The following is a 22,948-nucleotide window of genomic DNA, read 5'->3' on the forward strand; positions in this document are numbered from 1 at the left end:
AAGAAAGGCATGAAAATCTGTTGCTTTGGAATGGCGAGAGGCAGGAAAGAGGCCTTCCCATTTTGGGTCTCCAGCTCGTGCCTAAACCCGAAGGAAGTCGGCCCTCCCATTCAGATGCTCGGGTGTGCCCACGCCTTTACTCCTGGCTGCCCGTGTGCCAGGCCACACTGGGTGTCTCTCTCGGGCGAGGAAATGGAGGAGGCTGGGGTAACTCGGGGGGAGGCCGTCCCAGGGATTCCCACCGGAGAAGACGACTGCATCTTTCACATCCCTCGTGCGCAACAAACCAGGATATTATTAAACATGCATTGTGCTCTAAGGCAGAACTTTGGGGGCCCGACGGGAACCCACCAACCAAACAAACCTGACACAGACAAGTCCCCCGACGCTGGTCAGAGACGCGCTTGCTACCATGGTCCTTCACAAAGGCACAGATGCCAAGTTGCAGGGTTTTTTTTTTTTCCTTTTCAGAATCCACTTTCCACGTTGAGACCATCCCGTAAGCAATCTAAACAGTGTAGGAAGAGCCCAGAGCCTTCGTCACCCTTCTCCCCCTGCCCCACCCAGGCCTACACCCCCATCAAGATGATAGCTACCCCCCAAAAAAAGGGGAAAGCTCCAGATCTCATGCGTCTGTATTTCACTTTCTTCTCATGCGCACTCCCCCCGCCTTAGAGCCTGGCTTTCCCCGAAACCAAATGTGAGCCGTTCTCTAACTGCACCGGAAAATCAGAATTTATTGTACATATGTTTGTGTTCCACTTAATAAAAAAACCTATATTTTAAGATAAACTTTGTTAGTAATTCATGAGGTAAGTGACTATTTATGCTAATCAGGCAGAAATATATTCTCAAGCAGAATGCATGACATAAATTTGAATGCAAAATGTTCAATTACGAAGTAAATACAGGTAATGCAAATAATAAATTACCTCTAATAAAAATCATAAAAGATGTGTCTTCAAAGAGAGAGCGGCTTTAACTTACAACTGTGAATTGCTTAAAGAGAAAAGAATTAATAAATGCTGATTTACTCTGATGATTATTTAGCACATAATTCACCTATTCATAACGACTCCTAGTAATCAGACTGTTGTCTTACGTTCTCCAATATGAGGCAAGACTGTTTCCTCAGCAATTTTCCCCTTATCAGATCATCTCGTCCGATTCTATTAATTTTCTTCCCTGAATCTGCTAACACTGATTTCTGATTTCCTTGCCCTACTAACTAAAGACTGTTAAAAGGATTTCTCTGACACTGTAGCTAGGAACACCCTATGCCTTATCATCCACTGACTCCCAAAAACTTTTTTTTTTTTTTTCCCAAATCCATCCGCTTGGTTTCATCGTGAAATGTAGTGGACGCTGGTTAGTTCTGCGCCATAAAATCCACTCGTGGATAAACAAAGAGTTCAGACCCTACATGTGATGCACCTTGTATTTTTAGATGATATATGTCTGATTCCAACATGATATACCTGAGTAGCTGTAACTCACCATTAGGAAAACTGTATTATTTTTAGCTTCTAACCATTATGATTTGAACACACCCAGAGGATCCCCCCCGCCCAAGAAAGAAAAATTCACATGGAGTTGTTGTGTGTGTACTGACATGAAGCTTGTGTTTTTGATGTTCCGGTTTCCCAATCCGCGCTGTGATTCGACCCATGCCCTCCTCCCCCCCTCCAGATTCTTCTATAAATATTCGCTGCTTTCAGAAACTTTAATGCTGTTGGTTTGAAATGGTCAATAATGACAAACGCATGGTTTCTAAATTACTCTATATTGTTCTACAGAGATTACTAGAGTATATATAGCAAGGGGATATTAAGCAGTAAGAAAACACAGTTCATATTGTATTTGGATTAGATTGGCTTGGATAGAAGTGAAACAAACAATGTTAGCAAAGAAATTTAGAGCAATGTGGCCTGCTGTAATTGTAGAGACTCAAAAACCTGAATAGTACTAATTAAAATGAGAGAGCTCCATTGTTACAAGAGAAACGCTGCTAACAGAGAACTGTAAATGTTTAGACACCCCTGTGAATCACTAAATAATAAAGTAAAAAGGACAAAAATGAGAATTAAGTTATAAGCCTGAGAGGACCACTGCTCCATGTCAAAACAAAACAAAAAAGATTTGGATTTTTTTTTTTTCCCCAAAAGAAAATAGGAGACTATAAAAGACTCTGCAATAAGAGAAAGAAAAATACCCTGGCTTGACAGCAGTGTACAAAAATAAACCAGAAAAATGTGCAGATAATAATACGTTTAGCTGGCCAAACATGGGCATTTTAATTTCTAGAAATGATACATAATTGCAACAATTAGGTGCATGGCCATGAATCTGTATCCCATGGTCTTCATCATTAGTGAACTTTGTTTATAAATGTTGTTTATTTATGAATGTTTCAGTGTTCCTGACTGAAAAAAAAATACTTTCATGAGAGGCAGGAAATATATCTCACAGCTTGTACCAAAACTGATGCAAAAGGATAAAAAAATTTTTATAAACAAAAAAAGATTTTTTCCTAAATATACTGAAATTCATATTTTACATGAAAAATATCAGCTTCAGACATTTGTGGCTAATGATTTTTTTTACAAGCCTTAGAAAAATTATTGCTATGGACACTGTTAAATGACATAATATGTTTGTGTAACTGAAGCAGTTAAATTTCCCTCTGAATACATAGGCTATAATCCCTTAACTTCATTACTACGTAAAATACTGTTTGAGGGGAGGAAAGCAAAGGAATTCTGTTAGGTTGCATAAATATTGACATAATCTTCACTCTTTCTTCCCCAAACTGGTAACAGCATACCTCATTCCATCCCAACAAAGTACTCCCATAAAACCAAAACTACTCCTATAAACAGCTTCTCTGCAGTAATGATGAAAGGAAAAAGTGCTTTTCTGGAAAGTACCAACAGTGCTGGCCTTTTAGGGTAAACCTTTTGGGGAGTCTCTTGTTAGGGATTCCCAGGGTTGCAGAAAACCCAAGGCTGCCAGCATGGGAGAAATTAACACAAGACGACTCTGGTCTAAGGAGCCAATGAGTGACACCTAAGGTCTCGTTATAAATAGTAAAGTTATGCTGTTGGGTGGGTGAGAGGATTCTGAAGTGCAATGTTCAAGAAGCTGGCTTAATATATGACTAAGTGTCAGAAGTCAGGTTTTCTGAGAATTACTTTTCAGATAAACAACTTTATAGCACTGCACTTAATCTTACTTACTAGAGACATCTCATTTATCACTGAATTACAAGTAACTTTCATTCTATTGATATTGCCATAAAGCCCGCTGAAAATCCATCCTGGCATTTTTAAAGGGTATCGGGCTTTGCTTGTTACACGGGATCCTCTTGCAAAAAGTCTCTCGGCCAGAATTACTCTGAGAAGGGTCCTGTGTCCTCTGGCTTCTTTATCCACAAACAAGGGGGACAGAGAAAGAGAAAAAAAATGATTCTCGCACCTGCCAGCACTGCTTTCAGCCCTTCTTCTAACAAGGGCGGTTCTCTAACTTTGTGCCTCTCTCCTCCTCCCACCTTAGGAAAGCAGCTTCTTTTCATTTCATCAACAAAACTGGACACGGATCAATTTCAACTGACCTTTGCCGAAAGGTGGCGCTGTTGAGGTAAAAACCAACTCGTTCCAACAATAGTTTTCACTCTTCGATCGTTTTGCAGGCTTTTAAGATTTTTTTTAAATACACCCTCCTAGCGTCTCCCCCTTCCATAAAATAAATATGATTAACACCAAACGCATTTCATTAATTGGAGAAATCAACAGTCCAACATCCAAGCAAGCGGGCCGGTCTTCCAAACGCTGGGTCCGCTTCGCGCACTCTTGCTTTCCCTCAAATAAATCTCGGCGTCTCCGACTGGCCTATCGCTTTAAAATCTTAGAAACAGAATTGTTGGTTCTTTCTTTTTTCTTCTTTTCTTCTTCTTCTTTTTTTTTTTTTTGCATAAGCTTTAGAAGAATCGATCTAGAAAATTGAATAGTTATTAACATCTGCAACCGGAGGGGAGAAGTAGCCCCCACCTCACCCCACCCCACCCCCACTCTGGGTTTCCGGGCCCGTCCAGAAACCGCGGTTTAAAATTTAACCCTTCGAGGGAAGCTTGTGAAGGCTAGGGTGTTGGGTTTTTTTCCCCTCGTTCCGCGTCAGGATCAAGTCTGAAATAATTAGGTGAAACGTAGAAGTGCAAAGGGCGCGCGGGACCCTGATAAACAGGAGTCAGATTTCATAAGGGGGTGGATGACTCTCTCTGTGTGTGTGTGTGTGTGTGTATGTGTGTGTGTGAGAGAGAGAGAGAGAGAGAGAGAGAGAGAGAGAGAGAGAGAGAGAGAATGAGAATGAATCTCAAAGGCCAAACTGGGGCCAGAGTCGGAAGCCTGAGGGTGAGCGGGGGAGTTAACTCGCGTAGGAGTTCTTTCCCCCCAAGGGCACGCGTCGCCAGCAGGCCCCTGCTTGGAATGGCCCCGAACAACTTATTTCACCTTCTTTAAAAGAGGGTGTGATAAAACGGGCTTTCTGTCTCCGCCACTCCGAATCGCCCTGGCAGGCGCTCGGCCGGGCGACGTCCTGCGCGCAGTCGGGACCCCTGCACCCCCACGCGCCGGCTCCGGGAAGAGGGACAAAGAGTTTGGGTCAAGTTTGAGCTCCGGGCAGTGCCAGGCTCGGGGAAGGAAGGTCCCCTGGGTGGACACCCGGGTGCCGAAGGTGGAGTAAAGAGAAGAAGCTGCCTGGCGAATACAGGATCCAGAGAGTGGGGGTCAGGCCAATCTCCGCTGAGGGAGTGGCAGGCAAGCTGGGGCTCCGGAAGGCAGGCCTCTCTCGCTCCAAAGTAAAGCAAATCGGCCTCCCGGTCCACCTGGTTTCCCACAGCGCCGCTGGAAAACTCCTTCCCCTCTTACACCAAACTTTGTTCCCGGCTCTGCAGCCTCCTGAGGAGGCTGCGGAGCGGGAAGGGTTAAGGCTGCCCGTCCCAGCTGACAGTCAGCTGATTGGGCCCTGATTGACAGCTCCGAAAAGTTTCCTTGTCTCTACACTATTATGCTAATCGCGGCCGCCTCCCATTGGTCTGGAGTACCAGTCAATTTCCCATTTGGGCCTGACGTCACAAGTGCTATAAAACTCAGCAATTGCTTTAAACTCTTCTTGCTGGATCAGAGGCTTTAAAATCTTTTTTTCATCTTCGAGCTGTAGCTCGGGCTGCTCGTCGGCTCGGCCTCCCCCCTTTTGCTCTCCGCCTCGCCTTTCCCCGGGACTTCGCTATTTTGCTTTAAAAAAAAAAAAAAAAAAAAAAGCCAAGAAAGAACTCAACTCCCCCCTCCCTTTCCTCCAGCCCGGCTGCACCTCTGTCTTGCACTTTGCACGGAGGGAGGAAGAGCGCGAGGGAGAGAGAGAGAAAGAGAGAGAGAGAGAGAGAGAGGAAAGAAAGAGAAAAAAAAAATAAAAAGAGCCAGGCTGAAGAGGAGGCGAGAAGCATGAAGTGTTAACTCCCCCGTGCCAAGGCCAGCGCCGCCCGGACAGCCGCCCGCCGCGCTTCCAGCCCCGAGCGGCCGCCGCGCGCGCCCCGCCTGCAGCCCAGGCCGGCGAGGCGAGCCCTCCTTATGCAAAGGGCGCAGCGGAGCGGCGAGCGGGGGACGCCGCGCACCCGGCCGGGCTCCTCCGGCTTCGCCGCCGCCGCCGCCGCCGCCGCCACCGCAACCCGCGGAGGACCTTCCCGAGCCTGAAGCCGCCGGCTCGGCGCGCTAGGAGACGAGCAGGCGAGGAGGGGCCCGGGCGAGCAGCGAGCACATTGGCGTGAGCAGGGGGAGGGAGGGCGGGCGCGGGGGCGCGGGCAGGGCGGGGGGGTGTGTGCGCGCTCGGAGGTTTCGGGCCAGCCACCGCCGCGCGAGCTAGAAGCGCCCCAGCCCGGCAAGCTGGCTCACCCGCTGGCCACCCAGCACAGCCCGCTGGCCCCTCTCCTGCAGCCCATCTGGCGGAGCGGCGGCGGCGGCGGCGGCAGGAGAATGGCATCAGAACTGGCAATGAGCAACTCCGACCTGCCCACCAGTCCCCTGGCCATGGAATATGTTAATGACTTCGATCTGATGAAGTTTGAAGTGAAAAAGGAACCGGTGGAGACCGACCGCATCATCAGCCAGTGCGGCCGTCTCATCGCCGGGGGCTCGCTGTCCTCCACCCCCATGAGCACGCCGTGCAGCTCGGTGCCCCCTTCCCCCAGCTTCTCGGCGCCCAGCCCGGGCTCGGGCAGCGAGCAGAAGGCGCACCTGGAAGACTACTACTGGATGACCGGCTATCCGCAGCAGCTGAACCCCGAGGCGCTGGGCTTCAGCCCCGAGGACGCGGTCGAGGCGCTCATCAGCAACAGCCACCAGCTCCAGGGCGGCTTCGATGGCTACGCGCGCGGGGCGCAGCAGCTGGCCTCGGCGGCCGGGGCCGGCGCCGGCGCCTCCCTGGGCGGCAGCGGCGAGGAGATGGGCCCCGCCGCCGCCGTGGTGTCCGCCGTGATCGCCGCGGCCGCTGCGCAGAGCGGCGCGGGCCCGCACTACCACCACCACCACCACCACCACGCCGCTGGCCACCACCACCACCCGACGGCCGGCGCGCCCGGCGCCGCGGGCAGCGCGTCCGCCTCGGCCGGTGGCGCGGGCGGCGCGGGCAGCGGCGGCCCGGCCAGCGCCGGGGGCGGCGGCGGCGGCGGCGGCGGCGGAGGCGGCGGCGGAGCGGCGGGGGCGGGGGGCGCCCTGCACCCGCACCACGCCGCCGGCGGCCTGCACTTCGACGACCGCTTCTCCGATGAGCAGCTGGTGACCATGTCGGTGCGCGAGCTGAACCGGCAGCTGCGCGGGGTCAGCAAGGAGGAGGTGATCCGGCTGAAGCAGAAGAGGCGGACCCTGAAAAACCGCGGCTATGCCCAGTCCTGCCGCTTCAAGAGGGTGCAGCAGAGGCACGTCCTGGAGTCCGAGAAGAACCAGCTGCTGCAGCAGGTCGACCACCTCAAGCAGGAGATCTCCAGGCTGGTGCGCGAGAGGGACGCGTACAAGGAGAAATACGAGAAGTTGGTGAGCAGCGGCTTCCGAGAAAACGGCTCGAGCAGCGACAACCCGTCCTCTCCCGAGTTTTTCATGTGAGTCTGACACGCGATCCCAGCTAGCCACCTTGATAAGTGCTCCATGGGGGTCCGACTCGGGTGTGGGCTTGCCAGTTCCAGAGCCTTGCTCGCCACCACCTCGCCCCCTCCCCTCCTGAGCTTGCCCCCCGCCCCGCAGTTGCCCCCTGCACACACACACACACACACACACACACACACACGCACGCACACACACACACACACCCTGCTCAGAGTTGGTGGTGGTGGCTGTTTTTCAGTCGGGGAGGGGCTGGTTGTTTGGCTCATGGATTGCCAATCTGAAATTCTCCATAACTTGCTAGATTGTTTTTGTTTTTGTTTTTTTTACCCCCCCCCCAACTTGCACAATGTTCAGAAATCTCGGCAGAGTTCCTCATACTCACCTTTGAAGCCTGCATCCTTCATATTTTTTTTTTCTTCTTCTTCAGTTCATGAGCTGGTGTTCATTTTCTGTGTGTGTGTTTTGTTTGGATTTTTTTTTTTTAATTTGACTTTTTGGAGCTTGCTGTGTTGCCCTCCCCTCCCCCCCACCTTCCACCCTCACTCCCTCTCCACTCATCTCCTCTGAGATTTAAAAAAAAAAAGAAAGAAAAAAAAAAAAGAAAAGCTAAGTTTTTTTTTTCTCCTCCTGAGTTCTTCATATGAGATTGAGCTTGCAAAGGAAAAAAAAAATGTGAAATGTTATAGACTCGCAGCGTGCTGAGTTCCATCGGGGTTTTTTTTAGCATTGTTATGCTAAAATAGAGAAAAAAAAATCCTCATGAACCTGCCACAATCAAGCCTGCATCAACCTTCTGGGTGTGACTTGTGAGTTTTGGCCTTATGATGCCAAATCTGAGAGTTCAGTCTGCCATTAAAAAACTCATTCTCATCTCATGCATTATTATGCTTGCTACTTTGTCTTAGCAACAATGAACTATAACTGTTTCAAAGACTTTATGGAAAAGAGACATTATATTAATAAGAAAAAAAAAGCCTGCATGCTGGACATGTATGGTATAATTATTTTTTTCTTTTTTTTTCCTTTTGGCTTGGAAATGGACGTTCGAAGACTTATGGCATGGCATTCATACTTTTGTTTTATTGCCTCATGACTTTTTTGAGTTCAGAACAAAAAAGTGCAACCGTAGAGCCTTCTTCCCATGAAAGTTTGCATCTGCTCCAAAACTGCTTTGCGTTACTCAGAACTTCAGCCTCCCGTTGTAAATGCACTGAAGGCATTCCTTGTCAAAGATGCCAGAATGGGTTAAAAATTTAACATGGCGAACATTAAAGAACTCTTAATGTTTTCTTTTTAATAAGAATGACACCCCATTTGGGGGACTAAAATTGTGCTGTTGCCTAAAGCAGTCTCAAATTTATTTTTTAAAAAAAGAAATCTTCCCCGTTATTTTTGGTTTGGTTTTTTTTTTTTTAATTTTACTTTTTTTTTTGGCTTTTGGTCATTGTCAAATGTGGAATGCTATGGGTTTCTAGTATATAATTTAATTCTAGTTTTTATAATCTGTTAGCCCAGTTAAAATGTATGCTACAGATAAAGGAATGTTATAGATAAATTTGAAAGAGTTAGGTCTGTTTAGCTGTAGATTTTTTAAAAGATTGATGCACTAAATTGTTTACTGTTGTGATGTTAAGGGGGGTAGAGTTTGCAAGGGGACTGTTTAAAAAAAAAGTAGCTTATACAGCATGTGCTTGCAACTTAAATATAAGTTGGGTATGTGTAGTCTTTGCTATACCACTGACTGTATTGAAAACCAAAGTATTAAAAGGGGAAGCACCCCTGTTTATATCTGTAGGGGTATTTTACATTCAAAATGTATGGGTTTTTTTTTTTCAAAATTAAAGTATTTGGGACTGAATTGCACTAAGATATAACCTGCAAGCATATAATACAAAAAAATTTGCAAAACTGTTTAGAACGCTAATAAAATTTATGCAGTTATAAAAATGGCATTACTGCACAGTTTTAAGATGATGCAGATTTTTTTACAGTTGTATTGTGGTGCAGAACTGGATTTTCTGTAACTTAAAAAAAAATCCACAGTTTTCAAGGCAATAATCAGTAAATGTTATTTTCAGGGACTGACATCCTGTCTTTAAAAACAAAATGAAAAGTAAATCTTACCACAATAAATATAAAAAAATCTTGTCAGTTACCTTTCTTTTACATATTTTGCTGTGCAAAATTGTTTTATATCTTGAGTTACTAACTAACCACGCGTGATGTTCCTATGTGCTTTTCTTTCATTTTCAATTCTGGTTATATCAAGAGAAAGAATAATCTACAATAATAAACTGCATTTTTTTTTTTGATTCTGTACTCAGTTTCTTAGTGTACAGTTTAACTGGGCCCAACACTGTGTTAGAGGTATAAAAGGCATCCTTTACTCCAGAGGAAGGAGTCCTAGAGAAATAGGGAGGCAGGAATTTAGAGTGAAACACAGGCTGTTTTGTGAGGCGCGAGGCCAGTCCCTTCTCAAAATTAGTCATTTTCAGGGTAAATGTAAATTATGATCTCTCCAAATTTCCTCTCCCCAAAGTTTTCCGTTTTTGAAGAAGTTGAGGCATCATTGCCCTGGTAAAAATAAGCAAACAAAAATCCCAACCAGAGAATTGGGCCTCCTCACCGTCACCCTAAGCAACAATTCCTCGGGAAACCCATCTAGGGAGAAATAAACTGCATTCCCCCCCCCCAAAAAAAAATAGTAATAAGGCATTGGTAGAAGTGGGTTGGGTGCATATGCATGCAATGCTAAAGACAAAGAAGTCTTGCCTTTTGGATAAAATTGATTGTTTTTCCTTCTTCCCCTACATACCATGATTTTTTGGTTAGCAAGGCTGCTAAGATTTCACATCCACACTTTGGACAAATGAGAGTTGTTGGTTTGTTTTTTAACTTCGAAGGTCATTTGTTTTAAATAGGAGAAGAGAAAAAGCCCCCCTCTCCCTTAACGTGGAAGTTCAAGTACGTACCTGGGTTGACCCTGTGTTATTAGATGTTATTTCCCTGTGAGTATTTAGCAGAGGGCTTCTCCCTAGATAAGCTGGTAATGATTTCAGATCACCTTAGCTCCTGAAATATGAGCCCAAAAAAACCCCCCAAAAGCAAAAAGAATGCCTGGTTGGAATAAAGGCTGTTCGTTGATATAGTTTGATATAGTCGGATTTTACACCCAACACAGGCTGGGGCAGGGTGGAAGAAGGGGGGGTAGTAGCTTAAAGACTGTTTCAAAAGTCTTGGGCTACCTTCCCTAACAGCATTGACCTATTTTAAAATGACACAAATTCATGCAACTAATGTTACAAATTCATGCAGTGTGCATTTCTTAGTCCACTTCCCCTAGATCGCTAATAGAATGTTAAACAAAGCCAACACTGTTTTGAAAATAGAGCCAAACATGATGACTTTGGTTTTATTTTGTTGTCTGTTCTTAAGACAAAAAAAAAAAAAAAAAAAAGATAATATTGCAATTCTGAACGAAGGCCCGATTTTGAGGAAAACAGGTTATGCTTGGCGCTGATGAGTTCTGACCAGTGTATCAGCCTGCTTGCCCTTTTTCACAGAACACGCAGACAGTGGATACCACTGCATTTTCGCCTTCCTTTCTGGGCCAGTTTGGATGGGGTCCCTGCAGCCACACTTCATTTTGCTTTAACACAAGTCTTCAGAGTAAACCTGCTTCCATGTGCTTAAAGTTAGCTGTTCTTCTCCGCTTCAGAAGGTTCTGGTTTTTTGTTTTGTTTTGTTTTGTTTTGGTTGTGTGTGTGTGTGTGTGTGTGTGTGTGGTTTTTTGTTTGGTTGGTTGGTTGGTTGTTTTTGGTTTGGGTCTGCTCCCACCTAGGAAATGTGCAGCCTCCCCCTGCAGCAGCAGAAATGGGAAGATAGCCCTTAAAAAGAAAGGTCAGCTCCGATGCAGGATTTTAGGCGAACACAGTCTCAGAATGAGAGTGAGATTCAGGATAGAGTTATCCCAGTTAACTCCTGAGGAATGCCACTTGGGAGAAAAATACAGTGGTACAACAATTAAGCATTTTAATAGGCCCTTCAAAGGCAGTTCAATCTAATACGTAGATTTTGGCCCCAGATATTGGAATGCCAGGTAAAGACGTGCTGGTTAAAATGGGGTTTGGGTGGCTGGCTTTAAGAGAAGGTTAACTAACTCTCCGTGGAAGGCAGTTTGAGAAAGAACCATCACTAAAAACTTTGAAAAAAAAAAAAAATGTAATGTGACTGGTGAACACACATACATGCTTTTTTTTAAACAAAAAATCCTAAATCCTGCCTAAATGCCCTTATGACAAATAAGTCTCTAAATTAAAAAAAAAAAATCATGCAAGGAAATGTAGCATTCCCCTTTATAACTGCATTTGCCTCTTTGTCTAAATAGTGTTAAAATTCCTTTCATTCCAAATACAGAACTGGGCCCACTCACAAGTTGGAGCCATCAGCGGGACACTTAGAGACGAAGGCTTTTCAATGTATAACCGCGGTGCTCATTAACTCTCCTGTCCGAGGGTCCTGGGTACGGATCCGCAGGAACGCACACCAGGGCTTCTGGCTTTACCACGTGCCCGACTGGACAGAGGCGATGGTTTTCCACCTGGACTATAGGTTTGCGAAATCCACTGAAATTTAACAGATACATATGTTGATAGAAAGGGAAGCGTCCCAGAAAGTAACAGCTAGCATTTTTTAAAGCACATGTAGACACGTAACACTCTCAGTAGTACTTTTTCATGCTTCATTGTTTCTCTGGCAGATAATTTTACTAAGAAAACAACAAAACAAAACCCACCTCTTCGACTCCCCCTCCCCACGCAGATGCCAGGGGCAGAAGCTTTCGCAGAGCCAAGCACCCTGGTTTTTCTCTTGGGCCGGAGAGTCCTGTATTTCTCCGTGAGGTCAAGCATGGCCATACATCAGACACAGCTGTAAATGAAACCAGTGTTGCAGGGTTTTTGGGTTTTGTTTTTCCCTTTCCCTTCTCTGCTTTCAGGCACCCACAGCAGTGTCTCACATGTTTCTTTTTTTTCTTCTTTTTTTCCCAAAGCCCTGCACTAATTTTTTAGACTGTATCTGACACATTAATAGGTTGATATCAGAGAGGCAGAGGTTCCACTTCCTGGTCTCGGTGAGGAAACCATGTGAAGAGAGGGTATTTCTCTGAGTCCCTGACACAACCACGCAGGCTTTCAACACACACCATCCCAGTGGGAACCGCTCTGTGTATTTCTGAACGTGCGTGTCTAACCGTCTGATCTTTTCTCCCTTATACCTTCACCCTCGTAGTTTTTATTTAGTGATGGCCATTCGAGATGCTTCTGTTCTTAAAGAGAACCCTCCCCGCCCCCCCGCAACCCACTGCCAAACCACCAGCTTTAAGGCTCAACCCAGTGAACAGTGGGCAACATGGTAGCCACTTCTGTGTACCCGGGGCACAGCTGTCTCAGGAGCCGCATTCCCGGCGTGTCCTTGTCTACAGCGACTCAAGTGGCTTCTGACACCTTCAGAGGTTCCCAAGTATAGTAGAGGGAAGGGTTTTGGTGTCGTCTCTGCTCTTGGTTGAGGCCAGCTCACTTCCCGTCGTCACACAGCCTTGGCTGTACAAAAAAATGCACTCCCCTGGGAGTCTAGGCCAATCAATATATTTAAAAGTCTGCTTGCCACGCAGGTATCACTATTTTTTTTTCTTTTTTTTTTTTTTTTTTTTTTTTTTGCCCATCGGTGGTTAAAGGCTAACTGACATAGGGTGAAAGACTGGGCTCCACGAGTGACAACCTTCAGCCATCTGATTTCTGTGCCACCAAAACGCCCAGCCAAACGCTGGGGCCTTACTTCTATGAACAGGCAGTTAAGAGAGGCTAGGAGGCCAGCTTCACCTGCTTGAGGCGCCTGGTGGGCCAGGCTCCCCCACTGCCTTTTAATTCCATTTGATGTTTTTCTGTTTGCTTGTTTTTTGTTTTTTTTAAATTTTGTTATCCCTCTTCTTTGAAGAAATGTCCTCATTTTGGGGGGGGGGAACCATCTCTACAGTGAGAGGCTAGCATTTTCACCATTTCTGATTATTCCTTGGGAGGCCGAAGGAATCATTTGGAGTCAGTCTTCCCTGTCATTGAGACACAGAAGGGAAACTGGAGGTTGGTTCTCACTCTTGACCCATCTTCGGTTTAAAAGATGCCCCAAGTCTGAAGCTGGGCAGCCAGCAGCCTTCAGGGAGGTGGTCCAGCCGTGCAGCCTCGAATCAGGATGTGTGTGTTTGTTTTGGGCATCTAAACACCGCACAGAAGCCTTCATCCACCTTCTGATAAAACCAATTTCCCCACTTTTGATATAAATCTTCCAAAATCTAGACATCATGAAGGCCCAGAAAAGGGGGAATTCTCTCCAAGCTGGGCCCCACACGGGCTGGCGAACAAACCCACCTCTGCCTGGCATTTTTTTTTTTTTTTCCCCTCCGGCGGGGGTAGGGGACAGGGTGAGAGAATTTCAGTCTCCCAGGCTGTCTCATGATTGTCGGGGCATAAAGAAGTACAGTCCGGCAACAATGTGGGAACATCTTTATCCTTCAGAGAGAGACAAAACAAAAAACAAAGCACATCAAATTGCTCGGCACGAAGGCGTAGCCAAACCCCGGGCTCTGGTTCCCTCTGGCATCTGTGGGAGGTGAGAAATGAGGGAAGCCAGAGAGAATGGTGACCCTGGACCTCAAAGGCGGGAGTCGCCCAGCAGGAGCTCATGCCAGGTGCCAGCGAGATTCCGCGGCCCATTTCAGAGATGTTCACACACGATTCTGTTTTGAAAATAGTTTTAGAGATTGAACCCCAATTAGGAGATCCGGGAAACTGCTCCCGGCTTCCCTTTGGGGCATCGATAAATCTATCAATCTGCGATTTTTTTTTTTTTTTTTTTTTTTTTTTTTTACAGCGGCAACATTTGGGACCAGTTGGAAACGTTAGGCCATATTTCTATAGTCACCGCAATAGGTGTGGTGGCATGGTGACAGTTTTTATTGTTTAAATTCGAAAGCCCGTGGTGTGTTTCCCCTAAGTTTCCCCAAAATAACAAGGCTGAGATAGAAAGATCGCAGCAGTGGCACACAGAAATCACATCTTTCTATGACTGTGCGTCAGAGTTGGACAGTTTTAAGAAATTGACAAAATACATATTCCTCGGAGAGGCTGGGATCAGAATGCACAGTTCTCTCCCCAAATCATAATCATCTCTGAAGCGCCTCTTCCCTCTTCGACAAAATTCATTTTCTTTTCCTGTCTTTTTGTTAAATAACAATTTTTTTCCCCTATAATTAGGACTTTGGATTGCAAAATCGCATTCTTCCTTTCTCCACAGAGTCTTGGATCTTTAGTTATGATTAGAAGGGGCATTTATTCAAAAAGGGAGGACGAGGGAGGGGGTGTCTGGGGAGGTTTGGGGGGGAGGAGAAGGGGAGGAAATAGTTCAGCGTTCACCCCTCAAGCTTCCCTGGCCCCCGCCCGCCCGGCCCAGGCTTGGGTGTGAGCTCCATCCTGGAGATTTGAATTCTGAGTTGATTCGAAGTATTCTGATCACCAACCTTGAGTGTTTCCAAGCGAAGTTTCCAAAGAATGGTTTTTCCTTGTGGTTTCTGCTTGCGATTAGGGACTAGGAGAGGCCACGGAACAGGACAGAACTGGGCAAGAAGGAGTGAAAACTGCTATCTGAGAGAATCCCCACGAAGTGTGGTTGTGGGCTGAATCCTGGGCTGAAAATTCTGGTCATCAGTGCAGAGTTCCTTTGTGCAAGTCAAATTTGCCTTGGTGTTTCGTGACCTCAGCCATTTCTGGAAGCCTGTGGAAGTGGGTTTCTGGTCTCCTTTTTTGGGGGGGCAGGGGGCAGTTCTCCAGAAGGGAAGCAGGCTTAGGTCCCCTGGAACAAACGGCAATCCCAAACTAGGCCAAAGGAGCACAGAGCAGGTAGCGGCTGGTGTGCAGGGCCTGGAGGGAGGAAGGGGGTCTTGCTAACAGAGACTGACCTTGGCTTGTGACCCCGAGTCACCAGGCATCAACGCTAGGTCATTCCCAGGGCCTCTGCTTCCCACCAGGACGGATCTGTTTGCAGGATGACTGACAGACAGCTGACCCTGAGATCCCCGTGATGCCTAAAAACAATAGTGATGTCCTTAGCTCCGGAGTTCCAGGCCCGTACCACCTGGTCCTTGTCCCATCCCGGTGTCCTCTGTATGATTTTTGGCATCTTTACCCCCCATGGCCCCTCGTCACCCGGGGCCATCAGACAGATTCAGAAGTCACTGCTCTTGGACCAGAAGGCAGACACCCCAGCTGAGACCTCAGTCCCATCAAGTCACTCCTGCCTCAGTCCCAGGGCAGACAAAGAGCGGGGGATGGGGAGGAGAGCTGGGAAGTGCCTCTGGCATGTTTAACGCTGGCTGGAGCTCCTGGTGCCAAAGGCCTTGAAGCCAGGGATGAAGGAGATGAAGGCAGGGAGGAGGCTGAGGTCGCCCCTCCCAGTTGCCTTGCGCCCCCTCCACCCCGCAGGACCAGGTCCCTGCCTACCCTTGATCCGCGGGGCCCATTCACCCTGGGCATCAGTGCCCGCTCCCCGGGTGCGCTCCCCACCCTCAGGGGTCCCCGGGCCACCGCAGCAAGGGCAGAAGAACCTGAGGCAGGGACCCCGGGGGGCGGGTCCAGCGGCCACAGGAACTTCCGGCGCTGCCCGGCTGCGCCCTGGGAGGCCGGCCAGGCTCCGGACGCCCACAAAGCAGCTCCCCTCGGAGATGCCCAAGCCCTCGGGGCGCCTCTAGGGCACCACCGGCGGCTCCTCCCCTGGGCCCCGCACCCAGGCCTCTTGGGATTTGGTTCAAGGTTTCCCCAGAGGCCTGCCCTGGTCCTAGTGGAGCTCTAGCAGCGTTGCAGCTACGTGTCTGTGCGCTCAGGTGGGCGCACCAAGGCAGCCCGCTGGCTTCAGCCCTAAATGTCTCCACCCTTCACCTTGGGACCCCCCGCCCCGCCCTCCAGCCGCCCGGGAACCTTCTGTAAGTAAGAGCCTCACCCCGCATCCCTCGATTTTTACTCTACTCATTTTCTGGCCCATTTTCCAGATTTTTTTTTTTTTTTCCCCTTCCTACTCTGGTTAGAGACCGGGGAAGAGGAACGAGAAAAAGGAAAGAAGGAAATTACGATAGCATGTTTTAAAATTTTTCTATTACTCTCCATACAGATGGGGTTTTCCTTGATAGGGTTTGATGCTCATTGTAAAGGGAAGCTTTCTTAGCGTTTCGCCCGCAGCTCCAGCTGGAGGGACTTTGCCTGCGTGTCCGGATTTAACACAGCGTAGTGACATCCCGGGCAGTTAGGGACTGTCTAAAGAGGCCAAACTTTAAAGGGCCTAATTTCCGAAAGGAGCCCTTCCACATGGGTTTTTTTTTTGGTTTTTTGTTTGTTTGTTTGTTTGTTTTCCTTATAGGGACCCTCCGTTTCTTAGATACTTGTGTGTGAAGTACTTGAGCATCATTGCACCTTCTTAAATCCATCTCCTTTTTCTCTCCCCCCTTCTCGTAGGGAAAGATTCGTTCATGTGCGTTAAAAATGTTGAGACTAAGGCACCCGTCGCAGCGTCTGAGACACTTTTCTTTACACTGTCAGATTCCACTCAAATCCTTTTCCACTGGGATGGGGGGAACCCAGTGGTAACCATTCTCAGGTGAAATCTGTTAAAAGGCGATGCTTGAGTCTTTCCGTTTTCAGGCACCAAACCCACCATATTCTTTCATCTGCCATTTATCTATCTATCAATCTATCTGTCTATTTATTTATTTATGAAACTCTTTAAAGAGTAACACAGCTCTACATCTGCAGTTTCTACCTTAGGACATAAAAATGATCACACGACACAGTTCTTAGGTCTGCTCAACACGTGGGTAGGCAGAAGCCAAGCCTAGCCTGCATTGCTGTCTTAGAAGGATCTTCCCATAAAACCTTGCGGGACATGGTGGGACTCGGGCAGCGCCACATACCCTGACCCTCTGTGTATTCTCACCGTGCACCGTCCATGCTAATGTTCTGATACCGGTAATCAGACCTTTTCGAACCTTCCTTGGAATATCACCACACATCCCTGTACTCTTTAAATACAATTTCGTTATTCGGTAAATAGAGGCTGTGAGAGGCTCTGTGGCAGCATACGTCTGGTTTGGACTCAACCTCTCTGTTCTGGCTCAAAAATCTCTCCCACGAGAGACCCCCTTGTTGCCACCGCCTTTCCCAGGGACTCGCCTGGGTGAAGGTGATGAGGACAAACCACGGCAGTGGCTCTGGAACTCTCTTCAGGTGTGCAAACAGAATCTGCCCCCCCCCCACTTTTGAAAGTAAAAGCCTTGATCACAGTACGGGTTCCCCAGGTGGCCAGAGGTCATCTTGAGGAAAATGACACCAATGATCAAAAAAGGACATCTACTTTATGAGAGTTCAGGCGAGATGCCAAATATCGCATTTAATGAGGCCCGATTCTTTTTCTCCCAAAATAACAGAGACTCTCAATGAGCTGGTCAGGAAGGCAAAGGGGCATTTTGCAAAGTCTCCGTTCAGTTATTGCTTTGTAATATTTTTCTAAAATTGAAAAATGCCTCGCAAGTATATGATCTCATGTAAATGCTCCTTGCAGAAGCTTAGCATATGTTTGCCATGCCCCATGCCCCAAAGGAGTTAACAGAAATATTCCCCCCACAATCACTTAAGCTTTTAAAGTCTATTCACCTGCGTTTCTAAAAGAATCTGTTGTCCCTAAAGATTTTTTTTTTAAGTAACATTATTTGGGAAGTTTTGTTTGCTTTTTGTCAGGGGGTTTTTATTTTTGGGTTTGGAGGGGTTTTGTGTGTGTGTGTGTTTTCTTTTTTCTTTTTCTTTTTTTCTTTTTTTTTTTTTTTTTTGTAGATTAGCCATTTGAACTTGAAGTGGAGAACAACTGATATTACAGATAACACTCCCAGGTTTTGTAACTTCGGTCTATTTCTTGTTTCTTTTTCTTTTTGGCCTCGAAATCATATATTTGGCAAAAGATGAGTGTTTACTTTGACATGAAGAGAGCAGTTTGTGCCATAAGGTTTTAAAAGCATTTCTATCGTGCCATGTGGATGAAAGCCCATAGTCTATTGGGAGCCGTTCTGACAGAAACAAGAGGACACATTTGTTTATCTGAGTATTTTAATACGTAGTCAGACCGTTTAGACACAGGGCATCGGAAAAGTGAGCGAGTTAGGCTAAATGAACATTTAAGTGAAGGAAGCTTCTGTATCAGTTACAGTGGCTTACAGATTTCAGCAGGTGTGTAAGGAGAGTATATTTGTTCACATCGATGATAAAGTAATTCAGATAAAAGTGTGGCAAATGAAAGAAAAATAACTGAATCTCCATGTTGGAAAAAAATTAGATTGACTTACTAGTGTATCGCAGTTATTGTACACAGATTTGCTGTAACCCTGTTGAATTTTTTAAATTAGATTTTGAATATATTTTGACAGTCTGAACTTGTAGAGTGTGGCTAACTATAGGGGAAAATGACAGGTCTGCTTTGTTATTAAACTGCTGTCTGGAAAATATTGGACTCCGTACAGTAAATGATAATTATTTTGCCACTTACATTAGTGCAGCTAATAGCAATAAGGGTTTTTTGAACCATAGAAAGCTAACTACTTTGAATTACTGTGCTTTGTTATTCCCTGTGAAGCAAAAAAGACTTTTTTTTTTTTTAAAGCAACCTCATTTTCATATTACCGTTCTAAGCATTCCCTGCTACTAATTTAAACAGAGGCAGCTAATAAATAAAAGGGTGGTATCTAAATGGTCCTATTTGTTAAGAGAACATGTGCAATTAAGGTCAGCAGTACCAGCAGAATAGACCAGGGCAGTGGAGGAGGAGGAGGAGGGGGAAGATGGAAGAGAAACGGGCCCTCGCAAAGAGCCAGGGGAGGCTGGACCACTTAGGTTCTCTGAGGGATGGGCGGGCAGCCTGTAAACACTTGAGCGTCATCAGAGCCCCTTCATAGCGGCCTCCACTGTGAGCCCAGAATCGCTTGGTTCTCTGAGCCGAGGGCAGCTTCAGAGCTGAGCCAGGCGGCCCAGCCAGTGGATGTCACCATTGCAGCCTTGCGAGGGCCGGAGCTCCGGTGGAGAGGGGGTGACTCGGTGCCCCCAGCCGTTCTCTTCCATGTGAACCCTTCCTCTGGCGGGGCAGCAGCCAGAATGCCAAGGCAGGCGGGAATACATCACTCTTCTCTGGGTCTGATCCTGCCCTGTTCCGTCAGAGCTCGTTGTAGTTAGGCTGCCTTGAACATACTGTCCTTATAAAGCCCTCTTCGTGGTTATTAATGACCCTTTGTTTATTTTAATATATTTACTAAATCAGGTACCCAAGGGAATCCTCTACATCAGTGATGTGAAAAATCCTGTTGCCTGAAGTCCAAGAGGTACATCTCGATTTCTGATTTGCATGTGCTCGTTTTAGTGCATTTTCCATGAGGGAGAACGCAAGCCAGCCAGGAGGCATGCCGATCAATTCGTGAGGTGTGAAAGTCTCCCGCTTTCGTAGTTGTAGTGTGGGGGTTTCACACGTCTGTAAATGGTGATGCTCAGTGCCCAAGAGAAGGATGCAGCGTGTGAGAGGCCAGCATGCATGCCTTTCCCCATCGATTTCACGACCTGGGACGTAGGTGTGGTTCACAGAGCACACCACCAGTTTGCGTAGCTCTTGAGCCTTACCTGGCTATGAGCCAGCCTTTTTCTACTAGAATGTCAGACACGCTGGGTGCATCTGCACCATCCACGGCCCTCGGCTGCCTTTCCCTGGGCCTCGTCCACATTTCAAATTTCCCGTCTCTCCATGCTCAGGTGTGGAGAATTTAGTGTCATTCCAAAGCTCATTATGTCCCCCCTTCTGTGTCCAAATGCAACTTTGGAGGCCCTTGCCCACTTCAAAGGTAGGCAAGAGCAGGGTGGGAGGCAGAAATCTGATTTTCACCTCCTGAAAAAATGAAATTAAGCTATTTAAATGGGTTTTCCATTACACGTATCCCAGTGTGAATTTAATTATGAATCCTCTTCGTTTAGAGAGCTAGACCAACACTCTTACACCCGTAATTATTTTTAGTGTTATCATTTTATGTATTCGTGTTACCTCTCATTGGCTAATGGAATGGTGTTTGATTTTTTTTTTTTCTTCAAATCAGATTTGCTTGCTGAGAAATTTGCATGAAATACAGCTTTTGGTTTCTAGACTAACTGAGGAGGGGGGCAAAAGTCACACTGTCAAATTGCTACTCTTGGCAAAGGAGACAGTTTAAGAATCCGGTAAATGCAGGGTATCGGAAAACGGAATTTCATTTTTTTCCCCCACTGGTCGCAAATAGTATCTGATTACTTACTTTTCCATGCTGTTATTAGGAGAGTCTTTGACTAACCCGACTGTGAATATTTAACATGATTTCTTTCAGCTTGATACAAAATTAACATTGTCTTTAATAGCTCTCCTGTATAGATTTTAACTCTGTATATACCTTTGAGATTAATTTGCGTGTCTTCGTGCATGCATGCGGGAATACGTTATCCCTCTCTTTTTTCTTCCTCTCTTTCATCCTTGTCTTTTTAAGTGCAATTTGAAAGCCATCTATTATATATGATGACCTCAGCCCACCGGCAGGTTTTGTTACACTGAAACCATCCATTTTGAGCAAAGAGTTAATGAACTTTTAAGGCAGGGTTCACACGGGTCTTGACCCCCCTGGTAATATTTCATATAAGGTTACTGGTGGGAGAGAAATCAAATTTCAGCTGTGAACATGATTGACAGGTGAGAGCAGGGAAGAGAAAGGCATTTGGCCAGATGGGGAATTTGGGGAGGAGGGCAATTCCTCAAAGTTTCTCTTGTGATATTAGATATTATAAGCTGATATATGAAAAGTTCAATACCTGATACTCTTGGGAGAGTTACTTCGTATATTTTCAGAAAGTCACTTTTGGTGAAGAGGTTTCAGTCCTGGAAGCCAGACACAAGGAACCACTAGATTTCGGCTCTCTTGCTGATTGCAACAATGTACAATTGGGGGGATTATTGGGGGCAGTTTTCTAGGCTAGAGTGTGAGAATGAAATCATAAGGCATTTCGGGGAGGCATTTAATTACCTTTTACTTATTCCTAGAAATGCGGTCTAGGCTACATTAAGGGTTCTTGGGCATATTAGAAAATAGTCGTTCTAAGTGGTATCTCTAAAAAGATTTAATTCTCCATTTCTGTAGCCCCCCCTTGATCCTAATATTTTCCATTAGCACGTGTTTCCACTTAATATACATGACGCTCCTCAAGTGCATGATTTGTCAAAGCTGTGCCTTGTAAGCAAGGTCTTCTTCCACAATGATCAACAGAGACAAAGATCCCACACACACGGCTGTTTGATGTCAATAGCTGAGTGGGATAAGGTAAGGTGTGATGGTAGCATCGTTGCCATGGAAACAAGTGATGACGTTGCTTGACCTGAAGGCCAAGGGTGGCTTTGGCATGCACCTGCTAGGAGATAACACGACTCCCCAGGTTTGCACCACAGTTGAAAGTAGGCCTTCAGTAGAGCTCTTCCGTCTTATGTGCTGAAACACTGATTTGGAAAGGTGGTGTGGACCTTAGCCTGCTGATGTATATCCTCTGCCCATTACAGATGTTCCTGACATTGGCTAAGACCCATCTGGATGCAACCAAGCCTTACAGAGCGGCCTCCCCCGGGGCAGGGCAGGTGGGACCCACATGTAGGGGAGGGGCCTTTTTGTAGCTTTCCTTGGCACCTATGGGACTTCCCTGATGGAACTGGTATAAACAGCACTTCCCGGGTTCTAAGTACCCATATTTTTTGTTTTTTGTTTTTGTTTTTTTTCCCTAATCTTACAGTTAGCTGAGTGGATGTGTTCTCTCCTGACTGTACCTATTTGGATGTGAATTCAGACACACATCAGGAAGGCTTTCCTGTGTTATGAACTGTGATATAAGCAAGAGACACAGTAAAAGGACTCAGAAATCTTGTTGCTCCTTTGTATAACTCGCCATCCCCTACTGCCCCTAATCATCCAGAATAAAACGCAAGCATGTTTTCCTGACGCTCAGTGTTGATGTGGGTGCCTCAGCACAGCTCTTCATGTTCAGTCTAAAATTAAAGATGGTGTCACGGTGTTTCCCTTGCAGGGTCCATCACACGTTGTTCTTTGGGCCACACCCTCGTCGTATGGAAATTCCTGGGCCAGGATCTCAGCTGCAGCTGCGGCCTGTGCCACAGCTGGGGGCGAGGCCAGATCCCTAACCCACCACACCCGGCGGGGCATCCAACTCAGCGCTGCCTCAGAGACACCGTTGGATCTTTAACCCCCTGCACCACAGTGGGAACTCCCCAACCAAATATTTTAACAGAAATGGTGAAGCAGGTGTTCTCCTGCACAGGACCGGTGTAAAGACAGACTGTAAGCGGGCCTTCTAAATACTCAGCTTTGAAAGCAAATGCCCCATCCTGGAGGGCGGCAAGGATTAGAATCCTGTGTGGCTTGCAGATTTGGAGCATGGACGAAGCCAGCGCGAGTTCCATGAGTATGTCTTAAGCGCATTACATCGCTGTATTCGTTGGCGCTGAGGAAATAAGGGAAAAGTATTCCATTTAAAGTGTTCTTAGTACTGAGACTTACCTAATTGTTTGTTGTTATTTGTTTATTTAGATTCTTTTCCCATCCGATCACCACCAAAGCCCTTTTCCACACAAAGCTGCTGAATGTTTTCCTTTCT

General features: G+C 46.5%; 1 protein-coding gene and 1 long non-coding RNA gene across 5 annotated transcripts in view; one reads left to right on the top strand and one right to left on the bottom strand.

The window, feature by feature from the left end:
- LOC106510467 lies at nucleotides 3,940–4,629 on the bottom strand. The gene is made up of 2 exons (XR_001308967.2): nucleotides 4,506–4,629; nucleotides 3,940–3,990 (listed from the first exon to the last, which is right to left on the bottom strand). It is a non-coding gene; the product is annotated as an uncharacterized LOC106510467 (long non-coding RNA).
- The window catches only part of MAF (MAF bZIP transcription factor), a 441,277-nt gene continuing 424,306 nt past the window's right edge, over nucleotides 5,978–22,948 (top strand). The window contains exons 1-4 of one of the 4 annotated variants that reach the window (XR_002345298.1): nucleotides 5,978–7,144; nucleotides 19,545–19,605; nucleotides 21,843–21,917; nucleotides 22,070–22,276. Coding sequence is in view for 3 of the 4 variants with exons in the window: in XM_021097064.1 (XP_020952723.1) it covers nucleotides 6,024–7,144; nucleotides 19,545–19,578 (1,155 nt within the window). In the remaining variant the exon portion in view is untranslated. Of the gene's footprint in view, nucleotides 7,145–19,544; nucleotides 19,606–21,842; nucleotides 22,277–22,948 lie in introns of those variants that run through there. The other 3 variants (XM_021097064.1, XM_021097065.1, XM_021097066.1) reach the window with 3 other exon arrangements.

Source organism: Sus scrofa, chromosome 6 (genome assembly GCF_000003025.6).
Source record: "Sus scrofa isolate TJ Tabasco breed Duroc chromosome 6, Sscrofa11.1, whole genome shotgun sequence".
Classification (NCBI taxonomy): domain Eukaryota; kingdom Metazoa; phylum Chordata; class Mammalia; order Artiodactyla; family Suidae; genus Sus; species Sus scrofa.